At 32.6% G+C, this 26881-nt stretch overlaps 1 protein-coding gene across 1 annotated transcript in view; it reads right to left on the bottom strand.

Annotated features, from left to right (window-relative positions):
- LOC110027780 (conserved oligomeric Golgi complex subunit 7) overlaps nt 1-25011 on the bottom strand; it is a 30804-nt gene extending 5793 nt beyond the window's left edge. The window contains exons 1-8 of the mRNA XM_020729333.1: nt 24632-25011; nt 20357-20446; nt 20111-20230; nt 19900-20001; nt 19499-19776; nt 3773-3918; nt 1988-2186; nt 1144-1813 (exon numbers count right to left, since the gene is read on the bottom strand). Of these exons, the coding sequence (XP_020584992.1) occupies nt 1144-1813; nt 1988-2186; nt 3773-3918; nt 19499-19776; nt 19900-20001; nt 20111-20230; nt 20357-20446; nt 24632-24919 (1893 nt within the window). The 5' untranslated portion in view covers nt 24920-25011. The remainder of the gene's footprint in view (nt 1-1143; nt 1814-1987; nt 2187-3772; nt 3919-19498; nt 19777-19899; nt 20002-20110; nt 20231-20356; nt 20447-24631) is intronic.
- Nucleotides 25012-26881: the final 1870 nt, after the last annotated feature.

Raw genomic sequence — 26881 nt, 5'->3', positions numbered from 1 at the left:
ATACTATTATGAAATATTGATATAAGACTCTAGAGTTTTTAAACTATTATCAAATTTATCTTTTTGAAATAAAACTTTGTTATCAATATTTCTAAAAAAATCTAAGAAAAAAATTACTTGAGCCTAAGTAATATGTTCAGTTTGGAGGAATTTGTTAAGAGATTGAAAATATGTGTAGGGTCATTTTGGCATATTTCTATTCTATTTTATGTTTACTTATTTAATTTCTTGTGGTATCTTGTTAGTGTTTTGTAACAAAAATGCATCAGGATAGGAAAACTTAAAAGATAGTATAAAGTGAACATATACCAACATAGCAATCTGGCGCTATTTTGACAACTTTGAACATGGTGCCCTAGCAGTGCTAGCATTTTTCATCCATAATCTGAGAGCACCAAACCACGACACCACTTATACGAGCGTCAAACTGTCAATGGTAGGACGCTGAGTTTAAAGCACCACCATGCTAAACCCCATATCCAAAACCCGAGATCTAAACATTACGACATCCGAAATGCAGTCCCCAACGCCCATACACCATGTCACCCCAGCCCCAAGGACTGACATTAGTTAGTTTCACTCCATTTTGACGGTTTTGACACAACTTTTGTAGGAATTCTATATAAGAGGCTATTGTGGGAAACCTTATGTACAAAGTGTGAGTGGGTGGTTGTGTATGTGAATAGAAACATGCCAAAATCACCCTACATAACACATATTTTCAATCACTTAACACCCTACTAGGACTGCTGGTCTTTTCCAGCAAGTTTTAAACTATGAAATTTAAAAAATCCAGAAACATCAGCAATTAGCAAGAGAACTTGAAAAACTCCTACAGAATAATTCATTTGCAATAGGAATTCATGGGGAAACAAGCCTTGTTCATGTCTAGTCTTACAAAAACTTAGCAATGGAAACATCTCCAAGCAACTAAGACCTAGGAACTTCCATATTCAAAATACTACAAATAGGAATAAATGTAATATGCATCAAGTCTCTTGTTTGGAACTATCAATATGTGCCTCAACAAATACTAAGAAAAGAATATACCAGCCCATAACCACATATAAGTAGCTGCCTCCAACATGATGGCATTAACTAGAAAGACTTGCATGAAATGCTTAAATACATGTCTAATTTTACCTGTTCAAGGACATTAAGAAGCTTTCTAGCCTTCTCAGGCATGTCGCTGAGGCGCAAAGAAGAAACATCCAGTGCAGCTCTACCTGCAACAGACAATTCAACATTTGCATTGCCGCTTGCTGAATGAGATAGATCAATGTTTAAACCAAAAATAGAAAGGGATAGGCTTGTGCCAATTCTTGCTAGTGTAGCTCGTAAAGAAGCTTCAAAAACTGATGCTCTGCTTGTTAAGCAATCTGCAACAGTAAGGATCTGCAGTGCACCCTGAACAATGGACCACTCCTCTTCCTCAGATACAACATTCATGCTGCGCGCTCCTTCCTTTTTGTCAATTCCTGTATCCCTCTTTGAAGTATCACTTTGTACAACACTGTCCACTCCACATACTGACCTTAGGGATTTTAAGGTTTCTTGCAGGTTTGAGAGATATTGTAGCATCATCTCATCAAGGATACCAAGAAGCTCATCCACTTCAGAACCACCTGTAAAGCTTATGCACCTCTCTACAGCTGCTTCAAGAAGTACAATGACTTGAGGGATTGATTCTTCCATTCTTCGAACTGTTTCACTAAGTTCAATGCCTTGAGCACCTACACCGCGGGCAACGGCTCCACGGATATCTATTTCTACAATTGCTGAGGATAGGATAGCCCGCTCCATTTGGCCATACCTAGGTGAAAAAAATTATCAGTTCTTACCTAGGAATTTGTATGACACGATCTAGTCATCGAGTTAAAAAAAGCAGGGTGTTCCTAATAAGTTGAGAAACAGCTCCACTAAGCTAAGCTGCATGTCTGCCTTGTGTCAAGGCATTGAAAGCTTCTCATAGGGTTTAAGTTTACACCTTTTTTTGTACACTTCGTATGGAGAATAAACAGACTTCAATGTGGTTAGGAGAACCTTAACATCAGAATCTGTAAACAAATGTTGGATGTTCCTTGCAAAAGCACCAGTCATGTTATGAAGTTCGATTAACGCTTCAAGATGTTTGTTCAGAATTTTAGTGTAATTTGGTATGTCGCCGGATAGGATATCCATTACACCTGAAATTAGCAAATGAAGGTTTATGGTGAAATCACTTTAGACATATGGTATGGACCTTAACTACTTTAAGCAGATGAACTGATGTCTAGTAGAAAAAAAAAATTATTAAAAGTGATACCAGATTAAAATTTGTATCTCCATTCTATTTTAATGTCAGGAACTTCAGTGAAAATGAAAAGTTCAAAAGCTCTTAAAAAATAGTAAATAATTCAGTAATTCATAATCAAGCTATAAATTGCCTTGAACTCGTTCCCTTCCATACAAAAAAGCCTTGGCGCCTCATGTGCGAGTTTCCTTCCACTCTCCAGGACTTTTAAACACATTTTGAAGAATTCTTATGCAATGTGAAGGGAAAAGAGGATTTTAATCATTCTTCTAATAACGCCTCAGGCCAAATTTCCTCTTGTCAATGGATAATCACTTAAATCTTAACCAACGTAAGAAAACTGTCAATGGATAATCACTTCCAACTTGACCAACGTAAAAAAAAATAACGGGCAAGTCATTCAGAATAAATGAACAATGTTTCTTAAGTACAGTATTAAAAGCATGATTTCACTAGAATAGAACTCTGATGGGCTAGTACTATAAGACTTTTTATTTTCTTTGGTGCTTACTCTTAAAAGAAATAGTACTATAATCCAACCTCAAGATATTGGAAAGATATGCAGGAAACATTATGTACCAATTCCAAAGAGCGGTATGATCCATTATGAAAAAGGACTAGTTTCTTCAACTTTAAAAGCATATTTTGGTGAGGATTATGACTTGTTTGACTGGATTCGAAACATACTACCAAACAGTATTAAAAACTTGCATGTCATCCCGTCAAACTTAATACTGTTCATACAGGTTAATTTAGCTAATCTAGGTCTAGGGATTAAGCAAAACCATCACCTCTACGTTAACTTTTTCCAAGGGAAAATGAAAATTTATATATCTATCATTCAATAAAAACAGAACACAATGAGGTGCACAAACTTTTCTATTATAATAAAATGGTACATAGAACAGATTCATATGAGAACCCTAAAAGCCTTCACTACTACCAATGAGAGGAGTGCGAACAAATCATATGAACAAGGATTTGAACTTTTCCTGTTGCAAGGTTACTTTATGTGAGCTACTCAAGCAAGCTCCCAAATAGAATTATACATCTATGATAATAAAAAAAGTTAATGCACAGACCAAACAAAACAGAAATTATAGGGGATTTCAGTGGAGAAGAAAACCTAACAGTCGGATTTGGAAAGTAAAAATCACATAATCATGATGATTTTAAGATATGCTCTCAAGATCCAATCCTTTAGGAAATTTTAGATGCATAAGCAATATGAACACCATGGAGGATGCATTCACATAACATTCTGAACCTCATTAAGAAATATCCATAAGAAAAGCTGCTGGGCAGCATAAGTCTAAACCTAGATGAAAGCTCAGTATGACATTCTAATTTTTAAGATACGTCATTCTAAGTTTTTAAGCACGTGGATCGAACTGCTTGAAAATAAATAAAGCATAAAATCAATGTTATATGCGGACCAATTTAACAGTTTAACTGATTAAAAGCTTCATGAAATCAAACCTTTAATTAATGCTTTGGTTTCAGGAACGACATCCCCAGTTGCAAGGTTGATACGCTGAACAAAACTAGAACACAACTCAGCCATGGTCTCATCCAATAGCTTTGGGACCAGAGACATGTAATCCTCAGGTAAAGCATTCATGCACCTACAAGCATCACGCTGGTCAGCATTGAGCTCGGTTCTTAAACTTGGAATTTAAAAGGTGTATTTTAACATCAATTTCAGTTGAACTTAATACTGGAATAAGACCCGAAGGCAGCACTAAAAAGGCTTTAAAAAATATGCAGGCTAATGCGAAACAACAAAGGCTCTGCATTCCATACAAAGTATCATCCTTGCAGAAACTGGCAATAGAATTTGGCAGTATTATCCTTCTATTGCAGATTTGCAGTCAGCAATGATTAGTGTACTGTCAGTATCTCAGAAATACAAGATGTACAATCACTGCTTTAAAAAAATTAGCTTAGAAGCTCATTTTGCAATAAGTGGTAATGCTTTGCTGAAACACCCTGCAACTATGGGATTAAAATTTACATTTTAAACGAAGTATCAACCTTCAAAACCAGCTTTGTTTGTTTCGCTTGTAAGCTTCCAAAACTCAGGCCTATTATATTTCTATAAAGAGTAACGCTACACTTCCAAATATAAATGCATATGTAACTTAAATTAATGCCATATCACAAGCGCCACCCCTTTTCCAACATGCTCATATAGACATTTATATTTCTCTGAAGCAAGAAAATTAAAAAAAAATCTTTTTTGCATAATTTAAGTTGGTTGAACAATAAAAAAGTCAATTATTACGATTTAATAAAGAGGACTTAAATATATTAACCAATTAAAAATCAAAATTCCTTATGATTCATGAAAACAATAAAAAGAATGAAGTTGACATGAAAAAGTTGAGACAAGGCTATTGATGACAGTGCTTTTATACACATTAAAAATAAGGTACTATGGGATATAACATTTCCATTAAAAAAAAGTGAGATGAAAATATTTGGAAGGCAGTCGAAACTCCACATATGAGGTGAAATGACACAAACTTTGATATTTTTGAGGATTAAAGTATTATTCTTTAGCATAATGAACAAATCTCAAGCTTATCTTGAGTTATTTTCGTTGAGAGTTGGAATAGAGGAGCTTGATTTTATTGAAATGAGGGGTATTAAGTAATAACAGCCAGAGAATTGATTGCCGTTAAATCTTATACTCCCCCTCAAGTTGAAGCCTAGATGTCAATCATTTTCAATTTGAATTTAAAGTCAACTAACAAAGGTCGAGGAAAATTGTTGGTAAGGATATCCGCTAGTTGATCATTGGAGAACACAAGCTTGCCCCGACTCAATCTTTTCCTTAATGAAGTGTCTATCAATCTTCATATATTTGGTACGATCATGCTGAAATGGATCGTGCGCAATGCTAATTGTGGTTTTATTATCACAAAATAGTTGCAGTGGGACGGAGGTTAGCATATGAAGTTCACGAAGCATGATGCGTAGCCAGAGGGGTTTACAGATCCCCAAGAGCATGGACCACAATTTAGCTTTAGCATTGCTCCATGCAACTACTGATTATTTTTTGCTTTTCCATATGACCAGATTTCTCCATACAAATGAGCGATACCCCAAGGTGGAACGTTGGTCATGAACCGACCAAGCCGAATCAGCATCTGTATAAACAACAATAGACCGAGAGGTGTGACTTTGACGAGAGAAAAACAAACAAGTCGGCGTACCTTTTAAATAGTGAAGAATTCGTTGGATAGCTTGGAGATGGTGCTCATAGGGATCATGTAAGAATTGACTAATTATGCTAACTGTGTGGCATATGTTGAAGCGATTATGGGCAAGGTAGATAAGTTTCCCCACACCGCGCCGGTAGTGAGTTTTGTTGACAGACACAACATCGAATAAATTTTCATTAGGATCCATAGACACAACCACTGGTTTGAACAGCAGAAGGTTGTTATCTTTCAAGCGATCAACCGCATATTTGCGCTAAGATAGACAAATGCCCCGAGATAATCGAGCCACTTCCATGCCTAAGAAGTACCGGGGAGTTCTCAAATCCTTCATCTTAAAGGGCTTAGAAAGAATGTCTTTCAAGGACTCAAATGCTAAAAGATCGTTACGTATAAGAATAATATCATCAACAAAAACAATAAGGATATCTACATGGTCATTATAGAAATGCTGGAAGGAGAGACTGTGATCCAATTAAGCCCGAGTAAAATCATGACCCGCGACAACCTTTGTGAACTTATCGAACCAGACCCTTAGGAATACTTTAGCCTATAAAGAGACTTTCGTAGCCAACACACTTGCGCTTTAGAGGCAGTATAGTTAAAGTCGGAAGCGAGAGACATGTATACTTCTTCTATAAGCTCTCCATTCAAGAACACGTTCTTGACATCTAGCTGGAATAAAGACCAATCCAGATTTACTGCAAGGGACAACAGAACCCGAATAGTGTTTAATGTAGTCATAAGAGTAATGTCTCCTCATAGTCAACTTCGTAGGACTGTGAGTACCCTTTTGCGACCAATCATGCCTTGTTGCGTTCAAAGGATCCATCTGAGTGGAACTTGATGCTGAAAATCCATCGGCACCACATAACTTTTTTAGAGCAACCTCAATAGTAGCTAGAATGTGATGGTCCGTCGTGGTAGTAGCAAATGCTATGTAGGTCTGAGATAAACTGCGAAAAGAGAAATATTTTGCCATAAAATAGAGGAAGCATGTTTGATTACATACCTTACTCAGAGAACTCATATCCTCATTCGGAGGATTGGTCGTGTTGAGGATGTTGCCTAAAGTGGAGTTAAGGTCTTGTAAGGAGGTAGCGAACTCCAAAGTAGGAGCATTGGAACAGGTGCGCCGAATGTAGACACAGATAGGAGGAGATGGTGCACTCACCATATTGAGAAACTCACCGGATGGTGCACTCACTAGAACAATGACTCTTCAATGACAGAAACACTAGGGGGAACATCCATAGGATTAGGATAAGGGATGGTGCCTAAAAACCCACACTCCCCCTCACTTAGGGTAGAGCTAGGAAAATAGAGAATACTTTCAAAGAAGAAGACATCAACACTCACATAGATTTTGTTAGTGGTTAGATCAAGACACCGATACCCCTTTTGAGTAGCGGAGTACCCAAGGAAGATACATTTTATGGATCTGGGATCAAGTTTATTCCGATTGGGGGCAGTGTTCTGAACAAAGGTAGTGCACCAAAAATCTTGGGTTCTAATATGAAGAAAACCCGATTAGCAGGTAAGCCTGACATTAGGACGGCTAAAGGGACTCGAAACATGTGAATTTTAGAGGGGACTCTATTTATGAGATAAGTGACAGTGAGAATGATATCGTTCAAAAACATTTCGGGCATTAGATTGAAACATAACGAAACGAGCAATGTCAAGTAGGTAACGATTTTTTCTCTCAGCTATCCCATTTTATTGAGGAGTGTTCGTATAAGAGTTATGATGGATGATGCCCTTACTCACCAAGAATTCACCTAAAATTGAGTTGATAAACTCATGACCATATCAGTTCGAAGAACCTGAATAGGAGTTTTGAATTGAGTTAAAACAAAGATATAGAAATTTTGAAAGGTGAAAACAACTTCTGATTTGTCTTTTAAAATATAAACTCATGTCATTCGAGTGTAATCATTAATTAAAGTTAAGATAACACATTTTATTGGTGTAGTTGAGAGTGCAAGAAGATCCCCACAGGTCACTGTGAATGAGAGAGAAATGAGCGAAAGGAGTGTAAGTGTGGTGTAGGCACTGTATCTGATGATGTTTGACTAACTGACATATCTCACAATTGAAATTAGAAAGATTTTTATTAAAAAAAATTAAATGATATAATTTTTTTAAATATTGAAAACTAGGATAACCTAAACGACAATACAACAACATAATGAAATATTCAATGACTTGAGATAAGCTACAACTCCTGAAAAGTGTTCGTACTTTCCGTGCTCTTTTCATGGAAGTAATAGAGTGTGCCTACCCTCTTAGTAGTTACAATCATCCTCCCCGACCGACGATCATGAAAAACACAACTATCATAAGAGAAATTAGCAACGCAATCAACATCATTCGTCAGTTTACTGACAGATAACAAGTTACATTGCAATTGCAGAACATGCAAAACATATTCCAGAGTTAGATTAGTTGTTTGTACAATCAACCATTTACCAGCCATGAAACTATAGGAACCATCGGCAATTCTAAATGTATCTTTTCCAGAGCAAGGATAGTACGTTAAGAAAGCTTGCAAGAATCCAATTATATGATATGTGGCTCATGGATCAAATCCATGGACTAGAAAATGAATAAACTGTGAGAGTCATAGAGAAAGTACCTTTTCGGACATGGGAGATTGACGGATCCGTAAAGACTTGATTGGCTCCAAGAATGTCGATCAATTGCTCCATCTAGTTTTTCAGTGATTCAGAAGATTTCAAAATGTTTTGGGCAGGAGTCGTTGAGCCGTGGTAGGTTCGATCGTTGCCATAAGACCCTTAATATCAGAGAATTTGGTCGAAGCTTTGTAAGACGGTTCACCGTGAAGCTTCCAACACTTGTTCCGAGTGTGTTTGGGTTAGTGACAATAATCACAAGTATGGTGACCAGTCTGAGGTTCCATGGATGAGGGCTGAGCACTATTTCAAATCAAGGCGAACGTTTTGACTGAAGAAGTAGAGCATGACAAGTCTTCGGTTTTCTTTTCGACGGATCTCGATGAAAGCGGCGCGAATGGAAAGAAGAGGGTCTTGATCAAGAATATGACCTCAAACTTCGTCAAGGTTTTTGTTAAGGTCAGGAATTGGAACATACGATTCTTTTCTACAATCTTCTGAAAAACAGATAAGTAGGCCAGAGAATCTAAAGTGCAGTCGTAGTACAGGTCGCATTCCATCCATAGTGCAACAAGGTGATTATAGTAATGAGTCACGATCCTTGACCCATGTTTTGCTTCCCGGATTTTCTTAGATACCTTATAGAGTTTGTTGGAATTTCCTACAATCGAGTAGGTATCACAGACAATCGTCCAGAGAACAATGGCAAAAGCGAGGATCATATATGAACAACTAATCAGACAATCGTCCAGAGAACAATGGCAAAAGCGAGGAACATATATGAACAACTAATCGAAGTCTCCATAGAGTTGATCAGCCACGACATGACCATAGAGTTATCCACTTCCCAAGCTCCATATGTCGGGTTAGTCTTTAGAAACTCATGAACTATTTTTGTGAGATGACCGAACATCCCACGTCCTTTTGATGAACAAAAACACAGCTCGAGACCATTGGAGAAAGTTACTGCTGTTCATTTTATTAGTGATCAAGAAACTAATTTTGGTTTCCAATCCTCCGATCTGCAAGGAAGCGGAGGTTGGAGTCGATCCTCCGGTGGAATCAAGAACATCTTCAGAAGGTGATTCAGTTTTGGAGAAATCCACCATAATTCCGACAGAGCCAAAAGAGATGTTATTGTAGTAATAGATGAATTCCAGTAAGATCACGACAAATGGATACAACTACAAAAATTTAGATACTTACACGAAACTACAGAAGGTTGGATCGACTGTTGCTGGCGCTTGAATAACCAAACTGTTGCTGGAAATAGAGCAAAAAAACGTGGTTGGAAATAGATGGTAAAGAGCAACTTGCAGCTGGAACTTGAAACAGACGCTTGTAGAACTGGAAACAGACGAAAACTGCGGCTGTTGCTTCTTTTAGTAGACTCGACACCTGTAGAACCAACAAAAAAGACAATTGGAACAGGTAGACGGTTGTCTTTGCAGTAGGGGGAACCCCCGACCTTTTGGAACAGGTGGAGGAGGTCGGCAACTAGCTGATATCTTCTCTATTTAAAAACTCATTTTCCAAAAATCCCCAACAATTCTGAACTCAAGATGAGTCAGTTGCTATAATAGATCCAATTAATCATGTAATTATTATAAGGGTTTGTCCTATGAAATATACTTCTAAAGATTAAAAAAATTTCAAAATCAAATACAAGAATTACTAAACCTTAAACTAATCGAGGCTAGCAATAGTCCACACAGTAGTCCAACCTTCCTAATTAGAAATCATGCTGAACAGATTAGAGGAAAACAAAGATTAGTAATTAATAATAAGAAATTTAATGAAAACACAATATTCGATGACTACTTCTTATCAAATAAAGAAGTATTAATCAACCATACTAAAATGACAAAATGGTTCTCTAAATTAGATTATAAATCCGGATTCTGACAAATAATGATACATCTAAATAGTAGAGAGTTTACAGCTTTTAGTACACCACAAGAGCACTATCAATGCAATGTTATGCCCTTTAGATTAAAAAATATACCACAAATAATTCAAGGACGAATGGATACTATCTTTAGTGAATTATTAAACTTTTGTCTTATATACGTAGATGATATCCTAATTTTTAGGCAAAACATCACCGAACACCTAAGACATTTAGCTTTGTTCTCTCAAAAAGCTCAGAAACATGGAATAATAATAAACAAAAGAAAAGTCTGCTTCTTAACCAACACTATCGAATTTCTAAGACTTATCATAGATAAAGATACGATTGAATTACAAGAACATATGTTAACAAAAGTTTTTCATTTTAACCAAATAAATAATCAAAAAGATTTGCAATGCTTTTTAGGATGTATCCATTATGCTGAAGCATTATTAAAAATCTCGCAGAATTAAGAGCTCTATTATAAAAGAAATTACGAAAAAATATGATTTGAATTTGGGTGAAAATGATTAAAAAAATTTTAGAACAGATTAAGGATTTATGTAAAAAATTTCTTAAACTACATTTACCGATCCCTGATTATTATTTAATTATAGAAACTGACAGCTCTGAATTAGCATGAGAGCAATTTTAAAAATTCGACGTAATAATGCTGAACTTTTATGTAGATATAGTTCAAATACATACACGAACATTAAACAAAACTATTATATTAATGAAAAATAATTATTATTCATAAAGAAAACTATTAAGAAATTTGAAATATTCTTAAATGAAACATTTTTAATTGGAACTGACAATTAAACAGTTATTTTATTTATCAACTAAAAAAAAAATTGATTCATTACTTAATAAAGACTAATTAGATGATAAAGCAGTTTCTTTGCTTAAACTTTTGATAATATGTAGAAGGAAATAAAAATGTTCTAGTTGATATTCTAACACGAGAATTATGCAGAAAATAAATATGAATGTTGCAAGTATGGAAACTTATGATATATCCAACGAAGCTGAGGATAAACTCAATCCAAACATAAATAACTACTTAGAAATTGTTGATTTAGAAACCTGGAAATTAGATAGTATCCATTCGTCTTTGAAATATTTGTGAGACATTTTTTAATCCAAAGTGCATAACATTCCATTGATAATGTCTTTGTAGTGTACTAAAAACAGTAAACTCTCTACTATTTGGATGCATCATTATATGCCAGAATCCGGATTTACAATCTAATTTAGAAAACCATTTAGTCGTTTTAATATGATTGATTAATACTTCTTTATTTGGTAAGAAGTAGCCTTAGAATTTAGTATTATCATTAAGTTCCTTATAATTAATTACTAATCTTGTTTTTCCTCTACTCTGTTCAACATGATTTCTAACTAGAAAGGTTGGACTACTGTGTGGACTATTACTAGCCTCGATTAGTTTAAGGTTTAATAATTCTTGTATTTAATTTTGAAATTCTTTTTAATCTTCAGAAGTATATTTCATATGATGAACCCTTATAATAATTGAAGGATTAATTGGATCTATAATAGCAACTGGCTCATCTTGAGTCCAGAATTGTAGGGGATTTTTGAAAAATGAGTTTTTAAATAGAGAAGATGCGAAATATTGAAGTTTAGTAAGTATAGAATTTTCAGGAGAAAGTGCATTATAAATGCTTAAGTGTAGATTGAATAGATGAGGTAAAAATGTTTTCATGTTTTGGTCAAAAGTACAATCACACGTTGGCTGCGGAAAATTGGTGTGGTGGAATGAATCTGTGGAGTTTTAATTATAGAACATTTGCGTAGATAATTATTGGGGGTGACTAGAAAAGTTATTTCCAAGAATTAAATCAGGGCCATTGTTAGAGCTACACTACAATTTATGTATTTTAAGAATGGTGGATTGAATTACAAAGAATTGGTCAGTCCAATATTCATTTATGGTAAAAAGACTATTAAAGTTTTCGAGTAATAATTCTTCACAATGAATTGGTATATATGGTTGAATCATAAATTTTTTACATACAGTGATGTCCCTATCTGCATCACATAAAGCACGTATTGGAATAAGTTCGTAAGTAGGGATATATAATTCGACTCTAATATAGCTATGTAAGCGCATTCTGTGGTAAGGTATAATTATCTATATTGACAATTTTATGTGTAAATGTTGTAGTATATTATTGGAGAAAATCCGTTCCTACTAATATACGATTTGAAATTTTGTCATCGATTAGGCCTAAATGTTGGAAATCAAATCGGTGATTATTTACATCCCAAAATCCAAAAAGTATATTAGCTTCACAAATACAGAAGTGTTTTTGTCCAAGATAATCTTGGTAGATGTATGGAGTATCTTCTAGTATTTGTAAATTTATTGGTACTAGATTTTGATCTACATGTGATCGATGAGATTCAGTATCTAATAAGATATTACAATTACTTTTTGGAGAGACATAATAACCAGTTACTAATAATTGATTATTATTGTTTCTGGAGAGACATAATAACCAGTTACTAATAATTGATTATTATTGTATTCTTTTATACTTGGAGATGGTCTAAGAAAAATAGATCGACCAGTGTTCGTATCGAGAGAACGTCTTGGTTGTATGGAAATAGAGTTATTATTTTCTATGAAATTAAGTTTTGGATGTCTTTGACTTCCATAATTTTCATCATCATCAAAATCACGGAGAAGGTTTGATGAGGGTGTTGTTAATTCTAGTTCATTAATTTCTTCGGTTTGAATAGTTTGACCTATCTAAGAAAAGAGAGGGTCTAAGTGAATTGGGTCTATATGTGGTTTAAATGCTAAAGTATTGTGTTGATTGTTGTATGTGTATGCGGTTTGATAAGTAATGTTGTGAACAACACTGTCTTCACTTAATTTTACTTTAATTTGTGTCATGGTGTAAGAGATCTATCTAAATGTCGATCATTGATATTAACCGCATAATTAGAATGTAAATTAAACATTAGAGTTTGATAGCATAGGTTTCCTTGTATGACTCCTAGTAAGACATCTTTTTTAGAATGTATAATTCTATCATTGTATATTCAGATAGTTATAAGGCTATCAATCCCTTTACGGAAGTATGTCTTAATTAAAATTTGAATCCCTCCAAAGAATAAATGTACATATTTTTTAGAGTTTTTCATTCTTTCTAAATCTTGTCTTTTTTTTTTGTTGGTTATGTAAAGGTATTCGGTTTCTTCCTTGTGCATTTATTATATCAATGAGATGTTTACCCTGACGAATACTATAATGTATGTTTCTTTTCCAAAAGAAAATAGACATATCAAAACAGTCTTTTGTTCCCAGGAATAAGTTTTTTTTCTTATTTTATTGTAAGATTCTTTGGTACTCTCATTTGTACGTTCTAAAATATTCGGGTCCATCACGCTTCCATCTGAGAGTTTAACATAATATTATCTTACTTTGATTCTTCATATTCTAGAGTTTGACCTTAAAATCTCCCTCATTTTATACTTTTCTTCGTGGATTTCTAAAGAAAATTAAAGCACAACAAGATCATTCAGATCCATAACAAACCACAACCCTATATAAATACTTCATGGGATCAAAGCACAACTTTAACTCATTTCCTATATTGAATCAAAATAACATAGTATTATTTAAACAAACTGAAGGAATAAAACATAAGAACCTTCAATACTTTAAAATATACTTACAGACATAGAACGAGAAGAGTTTACTTAGCCGCACTAGCAGACACACATAATTAGATTACAAGAGGAGAAGCATAGAGAAGGAGAAAGACAGACTTATTTCGGTCTACCCCTTAGAAGAGAAGAGAGAGAAATATATAGACAAGAGAGATACATTTTTGCCATTGCTGACGCATTGGTTAAGTGGAGGATATAATGGGTGCTTGATGGTGGAGAATCTTTTTTGCAAGTGGAGGATATTTTTTGCAAGTGGATGAAATAATTGATATATGTGACTCAATTCTTTATTACTTTTCAGACTGGTTGATAATAATTCGGTAAGTTGGCATGTGTATGTCAGATTCCTTTCTTTACAGCTGGCTTCCATTATTTTTGGCTTTGTGTTTATCTCATATTTCCTATATAGTTATGTGTATTTTTTTTCTATAATTTCAAACAAAATATTTCTTTGACCTCTTTGCTGGCAGCTATGTTGTTCTTGCTTAAGATAGAGATCTACTTTTTATGCATTATTTTATGTATTTTCCTTGTCGGCAGTTTACAATGACTATATATGAATAACTGTTTGGAACAATAATATACCCAAATATTTGATGAATCAATTTTCTTTGTTTCGTTTCATATTTGATATAAGTCTCCAGCAATAGATCTCTGAATAGTAATTTTGTAGGTTTGTATTTTGGAGTATATAACTCACTACTAATTCTAAGCTGTATAAGAGAAATAACTCATTTTTATTTCGGGATAAGTTTGGTATAATTTGATGTATAAATTCTAATGTTTGACAACATAGTGGAAGGTATCCACTGTTTCAAATATTGATTTCGATAATTTTTTTAGAAGACTTTCATCTTTTAAATATATCATGTGGATCAAACCACATTTGTATAATTCTAAGACAAGTTCTAAATCAATATTTCCATAAATATAAATAACTTGATACTTTCCTGCTGTATGAAAATAAATCTGAGAGTTAATTCATTCCTCATAGAGTGATAGTTGTTGTCATTCTTCTGTTATTTCTCTGATTTTCTCTGTAGATGTATCTTGTAGTATTTTAGCATATGTACGCATACTTTCTAAGGAAGATGGTTCTTCTTTTGCAGTAAAATTTTATAATTTAGTATCTGAAGAAGCTTTTTCTTTTGGTTATTCTCTAGTAATTTTGAGATTTACAAAATTTCTAATTTTTCTTAGTTCAGAAATCGAGAGTAGTTCATCTACTTTTATTTCTCTGGAGATAATTTTTTTACTTTAAATAATTCTTTTAGAATGGTATTGTCAAAGACGATCTCGTATTCTAATTTACATATTTGTAAATCAACAATTTCTAAGTAGTTATTTATGTCTAGATTAGGGTTATCTTCAGCTTCGCTGGATATATCATAAGTTTTCATACTTTCAACATCTATATTTATTTCCTGCACAATTCTTGTGCTTGAAAATAAGCTAGAAAATTTTTATTTCCTTATATAGATTCTAAATCAAAAGTATAAACAGAGCACCAGCTTTCTCATCTAATGAATCTATGATTTTTTCTTTAATAAATGAAATATCTGTTTTATTGTAAGTTCTAATAAAAAAATGATTCATTTAAGAATATTTCAAATTTCTTAATAGCTTTCTTTATGACTAATAATTCTTTTTCATTAATATAATAGTTTTGTTCAGTGTTTGTGTATGTACCTGAACTATATCTACATAAAAGTTCAGCATTATTACGCCGGGCTTTTAAAATTTCCCCCATGTTAATTCAGAGCTGTCAGTTTCTATACTTAAATAATTACCAGGGATTGGTAAATGTACTTTAGGAAGATTTTTACATAGATCCTTAACCTGCTGTAAAATCTTTTGATCATTTTCATCCCAAATCCAAACCATATTTTTTTTATAATTTCTTTTGTAACAGAGCTCTTAATTGTGAGAGATTTTTAATAAATGCTTCAGCATAATTGATACATCCTAAAAAGCCTTGCAAATCTTTTTTATTATTTATTTGTATAAAATGATCAATTTTTGTTAAAATATGTTCTTGTAATTCGCACCTTTATCTATGATAGATGCTAGAAATTCAATAGTGCTTGTTAAGAAGAAGGCTCTCCTTTTACCTAATGCTATTCTATGTTTCTGAGCTTTTTGAGAGAACGAAGCTATATTCTTTAGGTGTTCGGTGATGGTTTGACTAAATATCAGGATATCATCTACGTTTAAATAATAAAGGTTTGATAATTCACTAAAGATAGTATCCATTTGTCTCTGAAATATTTGTGGGGTATTTTTTAAACCAAAAGGCATAACAATCCATTGATAATGCTCTTGTAGTGTACTAAAAGCAATAAACTCTCTACTATTTGGATGCATCATTATTTTTCAGAATCCATATTTACAATCTAATTTAAAAAACCATTTGGTCGTTTTAATATGATTGATTAATACTTCTTTATTTGAGGAGTAGCCATCGAATTTAGCATTATCATTAAGTTTATTATAATTAATTACTAATCTTGTTTTTCCTCTAATCTGTTATGAATTATAACTAAGAAGGCTGGACTACTGTGTTGACTATCACTAGCCTCAATTAGTTTAAAGTTTAATAATTCTTGTATTTGGTTTTGAAATTTTTTTTATCTTCAGAAGTATATTTCATTGGACAAACCCTTACAATAATTGAAGGATTAATCGGATCTATAATAGCAACTGGCTCAACTTAAGTCCAGAATTGTAGGGGGTTTTCGGAAAATGAGTTTTTAAATAAAGAAGATGTGAAAGATCAAAGTTTAGTAAGTTTAGAATTTTCAGGAGAGTGCATTATATATGCTTAAGTGTAGATTGAATGGATAAGGGAAAACAGTTTTCATGTTTTGGTCAAGAATATAATCACCACGTTGGTTGCAAAAAATTGGTGAGGTGGAATGAATCTGTGGAGTTTTAATTATAGGGCATTTGAGTGGATAATTATTGGGGGTGACCAGAGTAATTTCATTCTCGGATTGAGTATGTTTCACATATGCCATCAAATAAGAAATAATGAACTTTAATCTTTTTACAAGAATCATTGTGATCATTAGCTCCATGATCAGAATGGCCAAGTCATGATGTGCAATATTATTTTTAGGTAACTTAAACTGAGGATGATAAGCAACTTCAAGAAAAATATCAAGTAGGTCATTGGTGAACTACTGGAGGACGACCAACTATAGGTGCACAATGAAAACATTTTGGGTGATTAGACAATCCCTCAAAATTCTAATATGTTATCAATAAATACAAATACCAACAATAAGTAAGATTTTGTGGACAGATATATAGAAATATACTGGTCGACTTGCAAAGTTAGCATCTCTAAGAAGTTTCATCTCTATGTTTATTTAGCATTCTCATCAAATAATCAATTTCATTTAGAGACCACAAATAACTTTTAAGAAAACACAATACCAACAATAAATCAGATTTTGTGGACAGGCGTAGAAATAAACCGATAGTCTTGCAAAGTTAGCATCTCTAAGAGGTTTTGTCTCTATAATTATTTACGTGCTCATTCTCAACAAATAATCGATTTCATTTAGAGACGACAAATAACTTTTAAGAAAGCACAATGATTTCAGATTCCAAAAACACATGTTGTATTACTTCAATAATTTTAGAATGCAATTTAATTTAATGTTTCAAGACATCTAACTCATCTTTCAATTCTTTACAAGTATGCAACAAGGAGTAAAACAATACAATTCGATCAAACAAATGCAGAAAATTATGTCATTTTCATGATAATTTCCAGAATGCAATTTCATTTATGTTATTATGCCAATAAGAACTAAAATTGTTCAAAATTTTAAGAATTTAGGCAATAGCTTCAATTGACATAAAATTACATGTTTCTAACTAAGTTTATTTCATATTTTTGAATTCTTAAAAAAACTTCTACTTCAGATAAGGCAATTGTCAATTTCAAATTTTGGGGAAGGAAAAAGATAGAAATATCTAAGTGATCAAGGTAAATAATGATATAAGTAATATATGACTACATTTCATAGCAAATTTAAGTAAATTAATTTAAGATTTGTAAGTTCTTCAGAAATCAAACCTTATCACAAAACATAATTAAACCTCCACAAATAGGTAGTGTTCCAAATGCAAGGTCCACACCATGAATATCTCCAACATTGTTTTCGCTCCATAGACCCTTGTGATTTTGATGCATGGCCTTAATCTCACAACTTGATTTGAGGATCGAACAATTTTGGACTAAGTTTTGGGATGAAAATTTTAGGGTTCTTGATTTTTTAAAACATTGTAAAAGGGAAGCTACATTTTGTCATTGACTTTATGGATAAGTTTTTTTTTTTTTTTTTTTTTTTTTTTTGTGGGGTGGGGAGGACTAGGTGCAAATGGGATGAGATTTGGGTGCAAGGTTTTGTGAAGGGTTTGAATTTGCTTATGTGGGTGAAAAGGTTAATAGGGATTAGAATTGAATTAGCTTGTACCTTTAAAAGTTTGGTTTTGATATCAAATTGGTGGAGATCTTATGAATGTATATCAGCTTAATATTTTCTTTTTTCTCTTGAGATAGACATGTTTTTGTTCTCTTAAAGGAAGGAGGAAAGGGCTCTCGATTGGAAACGTAATTCCAAGAAACAAGTTGCCCTTAAAACTACGATGTGTTGACACTTCACCATAAATATATATGCAATGTTCCACATATGTCTGACATACATACATGCACATCCATTCAGCAAATGTCAAAAATATTTTCTGCATTCTAATTTAAAATAAAACATAAAAATTTTAGAACACTCATGTCTGATACACGTCCTAAATAATTAAATTTAAATTATGTAAATAGAAATAATGCTCTAAAAAATTATTGAAGTTATTGTTACAATTTATTTATTTATTATTTTAATTGTACTTCACATTTTTCATAAATTTTTACTATGTTTGCCTACTATCATGATTTATCAAATGTACGATAATCTTTTATTTATTTAATTTCATCCTTAAATATCATTATTTATTCATCCTTATAATATTATAAATTTTGACTTATTTCACATTTATTTAATTTATATTATTATTATATACTATTTTAAAACTATAAGATATATAATTAGATAAACTATAATGCCATGACAAATGCATTTACATGTCCTATGTCGGTGTCATATGGTGCCTAAGTCATTGTGCCCATATCAGTGCATATTAGCTTAAGAATTTTTGTCAGAGAAATGAGAAAGATCAAAAGAGGATATGGGACAGGGAGGATGAGGGAGAGAAACCTACAAGTCAGAAGTTTGAGAAAGAATCAATAAAAACAACTTGGTTCAATTGCAAATAAATAAATAAACAAATAACAACAACATTTTCCATCGTCTAATTGAAATTTAACAAAACACTATCCAAAAGGGTGATTTCTACCTAATATAAATAAAATTAAAATAAACAAAATATGAATTCCATAAGTTGATCAAATCTGGGTTCAAATTAAATTCGAGTCTGAACATGAGTCTGCAGTTGGTTTTTGTTTTGTTTTGAATCACATGTAAAAGAAGCTTTCAAAAACTTGAGCTTCTATTTTACGGCCTTCCTAAAGAGTAACTTCAAATGTGGCTAACAAATTGGTATTTAAGCAGTCTGGTTTTGATCGTGTAAAGATACTACAAGCCAAGCCATCAAAAATTTGTTCCTATGTCAAATAACATTTATTACTAGAAATGATGAGAAAATCTTAAAGAAAGTATTAGCATACCACTTCCATTCATGTTCAAGGTAAAGCAAGAGCTCATCATAAAAACTAGGAAGCCAGTTGCTGAAAGAAATAGAGGATGAATTTGTTGCAGACTCTGCAATGCTTAAGCGCCTTTCATCATGCTTCTCAATACCAGGCTTGTTGGTAGATTGCCTGTGTTCAAAGTCTTCCCAAAGCTTTTTTAAGGGTTTTACATGCATTTTAGTGTAATATAGCTCTAATGACTTGTATCTTCCAATTCGAACAAGAATTTGTCTTAAATCTTGTACAGCTTCAACCTAATCAATCCTTTTCACAATGTTAAATGCTTAAAATCCCAAATAACTTTCTCTTATACTATTAGGAATCCAAATTTAGAAGCAAAACACAAGCACAAGACAGTTGGGAATAATGATGTTAACCTTACGATGTGTGAAAGCATCTGATAAGCGAGGCTGAACCATTTCCTCCAGCCGGTCTTCCAAGACTTCCAATTGCTTTCTTACATTGGCAAACTCCGCAACCTAAAAACAATAATCTCATAAAGATAATAACATCCAAGATTATGTGGTTCAATACATAAACTATCAATAATAAATTTAAAAATGTGAAATGAGTGATAATGGGATATACCTCGCCAACAGCAGACAAACAATGTCTCATATTAGCCAAAGTTTCTGCAGCCCGTGGAAGATCTCCACTAGCAAAGACATCTTCAACACTTGCACTCAACTGCTTCAGGCCTGCAGCATCCTTTTTTTTTCAGGATTTCAAGAATGTTAATTAATCAGTTTGGAAAGCTAAAAGACATGACTAAAGAGATAAAAGCATCACCTAAGAAGTTGGTGAAAAAAGTTACCGGATTGAAGTAGAAGTTACCTGCAATGTTTCATAAGTTGCTTCCATACGTTGCTTTACCATATCAATTTTTGCAAGAGCAGCCACAGACTCGGCTGATATACTGTCTGCCTGCAAAACAAACCCATCTGACATTGACTAAAACTCAAAAAAAAAAACATAAAAAAGAAAAAGAAAAAGATTCATTACAAAGTTTCCCTAATAACCATATGACATTAAAATGCAACTCAGCTACCAATATAAGCTTGTTATCGCATAGCCATTGAGTTTTGGGAGATCACAATAACAAACCTATGTGGAACAGCAATAAACCAACTGAACAGGCCAGTACTGTTCTATGGATATAAATTAAAAAAAAATTAACAAAATTTAAAGAAACAAACAAGGAAACTCAGCCCATTTAATCCTGCAATACCAAGCAACAGAATTTCATATTGTTAGAAAGAGAAGATATGGCGTGTATGAATAAATAATGAGATGCCACACAAAAAAAAATTGATAATAATGATGAATTACAACAAAAAGCCTTCATCCCATTAAGTGGGGTTGGCTATATGAATCCTTTTTCTCCCTTGTGCCCTATTCAGTGTCATATTTTCATTTAATTCTAATAAATTAAGATCATTTTTATAAAACATGCCCAAGTTTTTTTAGGTCTACCTCTAGCTTTATTAGCATAAGTCAAATCTAAAACATCTACTCTCCTAACAAGGTCATCAGATGGTCGATGTTTAATGTGAGCAAAACATCTAAGGAAACTCTCTCTAATCTTGCCTACTACTGAAGTTATTCCAACCCTTTCATGGATATATTAGGTTTGCATTGTCCTTTAGTGTAAAACCACTCATCCATCTAAGCATTCTCATCTCAACAACACATAATTTTATACTTCTCTTTTATAGGCCAACATTTTGCATCATAAATTATTACGGTTCTCACTACCATCTCATAAAATTTTCCTTCAAGTCTAAGCGGCACTTTTCTATCACACAATAGGCCGGATGCTTTCCTCCACTTCAACCATCAAACTTGAAGTCTACAAATAACATCCCCATCTACATCATCATTTTGAACAATAGATCCAAGATATCAAAAATGTTCACTCCATTTAAGATTATCCATTATTAAAACTCAGCCACTAGATCTACTATTAGTAAAATTACATTCCATGTATTTAGTTTTAGATATACTCAAACAAAACCCTTGGACTCTAAAGTTGACCTCCATAAGTCAAGTTTTTCCTGAACTATCTCTAGTTCTTATCCATAAGAAGGATATCATTAGCGAAAAGCATACATCAAGTTACATTCTCTTCTAAATGTCCAGTAAGAGCCTCCATAACTTTTATGCAAAAAGATATGGCCTTAAAGTCGATCTCTGATGTAATCCAACCAAAATAGGAAAATACTTGGTCAATCCTCCTTGTGTTCGAACACAAGTAATAGTTCTAGTATACATATCTCTAGTGACTTGAATATATGAAATATCAACAACTTTCTTTTCTATAACTTTCCAAAGTACTTCTCTTGGAGTTTTATATAATTTTTTTCTAAATCAAGAAAAATCATATGTAGATCCTTCTTTTTCTCTCAATATTATTCCATCAAACCTCTCAATAAATGCATAGCTTCAATGGTAGACTTGCCCGTTATGAATCCAAACTGATTTTGAGAAATTTTTGTAACATGTCATAACCTATGTTCAATTACTCTCCCCATAATTTTAATATTTGACACGTTTACTTAATTCATTTATAATTTAGACACTTTTGGGCATCCCCTTTATTCCTAAAAATAGGAACTAATAGAATTTTTCTCAATTCATCGTTCATTTTTTTAATTTTTAAAATAATATTAAAAATTTTAGTAAGCCAATTCTCAAATCTTCCAAACATTTTCACACTTCTACATGAATGTCATCAAATCTTATTGGATTCCCACACATCATTTTTTTAAAGCCTCATCAACATATACTTTACTGATGCGAAGATGAAAATAAAAAACCATATTATTATTTACAATATTAAGATCAATTAAATTGATCGTATTTTCACAATCTTTATTGAATTTGTTAGTAAACCATGTCACCCACCTATGTGGAATATTCTCATATAAGAAAATTACTTTTTGATTTTCATCTTTAATACACTTTACTTTAACTAAATCATTATTTTTCTCATCTCTATGTTTGGCTAGTTTATACATATAAATATTTTACTTTATTTAGTATCTAATCCATTATAAAGATCATTAAAAGTAGAATTATTAGCATCACAAATAATTCTCTTAGAATATCTACGAATCACCTTATATTTTTCTCAATTCTCCAAAATTTTCCCTTTAAAAAATTTTTTATAAAAAAATTTCTTATTTTTTTTATCTTTTCTTGCACATTATTATTCCACCACCAACTATTTTTATTCATATTTTTTTTCCTTTTGATTTTTCAATCATGTTTTTTGCAACTTGCTTAATAATATTTGTTACTTTATTCAGCATAATATTATCTTCTTCATGAATAGCTCAAATCTTAATATCTTCAAATTTAATCATAAAAATAATTTTATTCGTGTTTTTTAACTGCCCCCGTCTAATTATATGTTATTTTAGTTATTTTTTTAAACTTTCAATCCCTCATCTTAAAGTAAATAACCAATAATTAATGTTGAGTACTTAAATTTTTACTTTGAACGATCTTAAAATCATTACGATCTCAACAACCTATTTTTCTCATAAAAAAAATCAATTTATGTTTTATTAAATCCATTATTATAAGTGATAATATGTTAATATCTATTCTTATATAAAATATTAGGAACAACAAAATCATAAGCTAAAAGAAAATTCAATATGACTCAATTTTTTTCATGAGTCACATCGAAATCATAGCCACAATGAATACATTTCAGATCCTCTACCAATCCACCAACATGTCAATTTAGATTACCTTCAATAATTTTTTTTTCTTCAAGATATATCCTTTATACATATTTTCTAGATCATTCCAAAATTTTTCTTTTGAACATATATCCAAACCTAGTTAGGGAGGATAAGCACTAATAATATTAGAAAGCTTATTATCAATAAAAAAACTTAAGAGCTATAATACAACATTATCTTCCTCAATTTTATATATAATTATATCTACACCATTTTTAGCATGATTCCTACCTGAATACCAAAGTTTAAAACCTAATCTATCAATCTCCTTAACTTTTTTCCAAACCCTTTAGTTTCTTAGATGCATAAGATATTTATATTTCTATGAATCATAATATATACTAATTTCATTTTACCTATGTGAGTACCTATATTTCAATTTCATATTCTAATATTATTTTTATGGATTAACTTCTTTGCTTGCATTTGTCTATAATATGACACTATACTCAGGCGTCGGTGCAACGACCCTTACACACTCATCGCTTAATTCAGGTCATATAATATATCACTTCCAAGAGACGCTTTAAGATTGACACAAAGATTTAAAAGCTTCATGTCACAATTTTTTGATAAATTTTTTACGTTGGTTGTCGACTATCTAATGCAACCCTCCATTTTCGCATGTGAGGCCTAGGACCCGACAATGGTAGTGTTTAAGATATGATAAATTATATACATAAAAAAATAACCTAATTTTGGAACAAAAGGATCCAAGTTCTCGCAGCCCTACTCAACTTAAAAAAAACACATACAAATCAAAGCTTATTGGAGTCCCATGGTTGTTTTACTAAAAAAGCATAAATAGAGCACACACAACTGTTTGGCCGAAACTTAATAACATAAATAGACTAAATAGATTTGGGTTAACTCAACTACAACGCAGAAGCTTCTTCCATACCACAGTATCATAAAGTGCACATTTGGTTGCTTTGTCTTGTAAAGTGCTATACATTTAAAAATCAAAGTTTAGGCATTAGATATGTAAATACATAAAAATTGTGTGTTATGTATGCAAATCTTCTAAAAAAACATGTTTTAGAAAATGATAATCATTAAGATTGAGAGAGTTTGAGGAGCTTTGAGTTTGAAATCAATGTTGGATAGGAACTAAATCCAACCAAATGATGGATATAACCAATTTCACCACTTTTCTAAAACTTGCTTGTCATCTTCAATTAACCAAATAAGCCCTAAGTGGACTTCACAAAACATAGCAACGAAAAAATTAAATTCATTATAAAGATGAACTCAGTTTGTCCTTATTTCAACCTTTAACTAGATTTCACTATATAATGAATCAGAACATGCAATCCACCAACCACTAACGATGAGGGAAAAGTAGATAGGGTAAAACCTTCTTGAGCTTAAGAAGGATAGAGGAGACGACGGATCGGAGGGCCTGAGCATCGTCACGGAGGTGGATGGCCTCGCGGCAGGCGTAGGGGACGCGGCGTAGAGCATCAACTCCTTCTCGCTCGAGCGAATCGGCGATCTTCTCCGAAGACGAACGGAGGCTCTCCTCCAAATCTGAAAGAAAGTGATCGATGGGATCCTGAGGGTGCCGTGAATCAAGCGCAGCATTGATCCATCGCTTGGGGTCGAAGCTTTCCTCCGAGAACTCTACCAAATCCACCACCACCATTGTAGATATGTGCTTTGCTCTTCCAAGATTCGCGGCTTGGAGTTCACTGCATCAACTTCTTATCACATTTTGCATCAACTTCTCATCACATTTTCAACCATAATCCATTATAAGCATGTAGTGATTTTTTTATATAATTTAAATATAAAATAAATAAATATAAATTTTTAGATGGTATATATCTAAAAATTTAATATATAAATTATATGATCTGTTCTTTTATAGTTTATGATATTTACTTCATAAAAATTAGAGTTTTATATTCATATTTCAAAAGTTTGAACTAAGGATCGGGAGACGTGATCGAGGGCCTGAGGGGTAATAAGCTCACCCTATATGATGCGGAACGCGGGGCTCTCCCAGCTGCGAACGATCGAGGATATTACTATACAAAACTTTACACCCGTTATCCGACTGACAGACCCAACGCGTTAAACAAATGGACCCTTAGTTTTAAAAGCAATGTAAAGATCCGCCCGAACGTTGTGGAAATGATATTGGTTGTTGGTGTTTATTTATAATATGTTCTTTTTTTGAAATTGCAAAGGATTATTTCATAATTTGTGGAATTGATCTGGATGAATTTGGGCTCTTTTTTAATATATTTAGAAAGTACTTATTTTCCTTTAATCATCATAATGCATTTATAATTTCAGGATGCATCCACATCGAGAACATCGTAAAAGAATGGCATGAGCTGCATCAATAACGATATTATTGTTGAAATATTACCGCTCCAGCATTAGACAGATACCACGCATGATTTCCTCATATGTTGGGGACAAATGGGTGGGTGAGATATTTGTTGGACATCCGATAAGGTTCAACAACATTTTTCGAATGACTGCACCAATTTTTATGGATCTTCTACATGACTTATGTTGTAACCACGACCTCTAAGGTTTTTTTAGAATGACCACGAGAGAGGTTTTGGCTATAACATTATATATTCTCTCACAAAATGAATCAATTAGAATGAATCAATTAGAGGAGTTATAGAGGAGTTATGGAGCGATTTCAGCATTCCTCGGAAACAATTAGTCGATACTTCTCCAAAGTATACAAGCCCTTTGGACTTTCAAATGCTCATTGTGCATTTATGAGGTTGATGAAAACTATCCTAAAATATTTTATAGAAAAAATTTTGGTTATCTTTTTTATGATATCTTAAGTTTTAGCCTAAGTGACACATAACATTTTAAACACCTTAGGTATGTATTTGAAACCCTAAAGCAAGAACAATTGTACATCAACTTAAATAAGTGCTTCCTTTTACAAATTAGGGTGATTTTCTTAGAATTTATTATTTTCTCTACTGAAATCAAGTTTGATACTTCCAAAGTTTAGCCAATCATAGACTGGCCCTCACCTAAGAATTTCATTGATGTGCACAACTTTTTGGCCTAGCTACTTTTTATAGAAGATTCATCATAGAATTTAGTACAGTTGTTGCCCCAATAGCTGATACTTTGAAATTAGAAAAATTTTATTGGACTCCTACAACATAAAAAGCTTTAGGTCAAGTTAAGGTTTTAATAACCTCTACCCATATACTTAGGTTACCTGATTTTTCTAAAGCTTTTGAGGTAGCTTGTGATGCTTATAGGATTGAAATTGATGGAACTTTAAGTCAAGAAAATCTCCCAATATCATTCTTTAGTGAGAATTTGAATGTGGCTAAACAATGATATTCGACATATGATAAAGAAATTTATGTTGTCATTCAATATTTGAGACACCAACGACATTATCTTTTAGATAAGGAGTTCATTCTCAACTCAGATCAACTTGCCTTCAGATTCATTAATACTCAACAAAAGTTAAGCCACAAACATGCTAAATGGGTTGGTTTCCTTTGAGCTTATTGTTTTGTTCTCAAGCATAAACCTAGAATTGAAATAAACCTTCTAATGCCTTATCTAGAGTGACTTTAACAATAAGCTTTCTGGAATTAAAAAAACT

The sequence above is a fragment of the Phalaenopsis equestris genome, unplaced genomic scaffold (genome assembly GCF_001263595.1).
Source record: "Phalaenopsis equestris unplaced genomic scaffold, ASM126359v1 Scaffold000445, whole genome shotgun sequence".
In the NCBI taxonomy this organism is placed as follows: Eukaryota; Viridiplantae; Streptophyta; class Magnoliopsida; order Asparagales; family Orchidaceae; genus Phalaenopsis; species Phalaenopsis equestris.
This window is presented reverse-complemented; position numbering and strand designations above follow the sequence as displayed.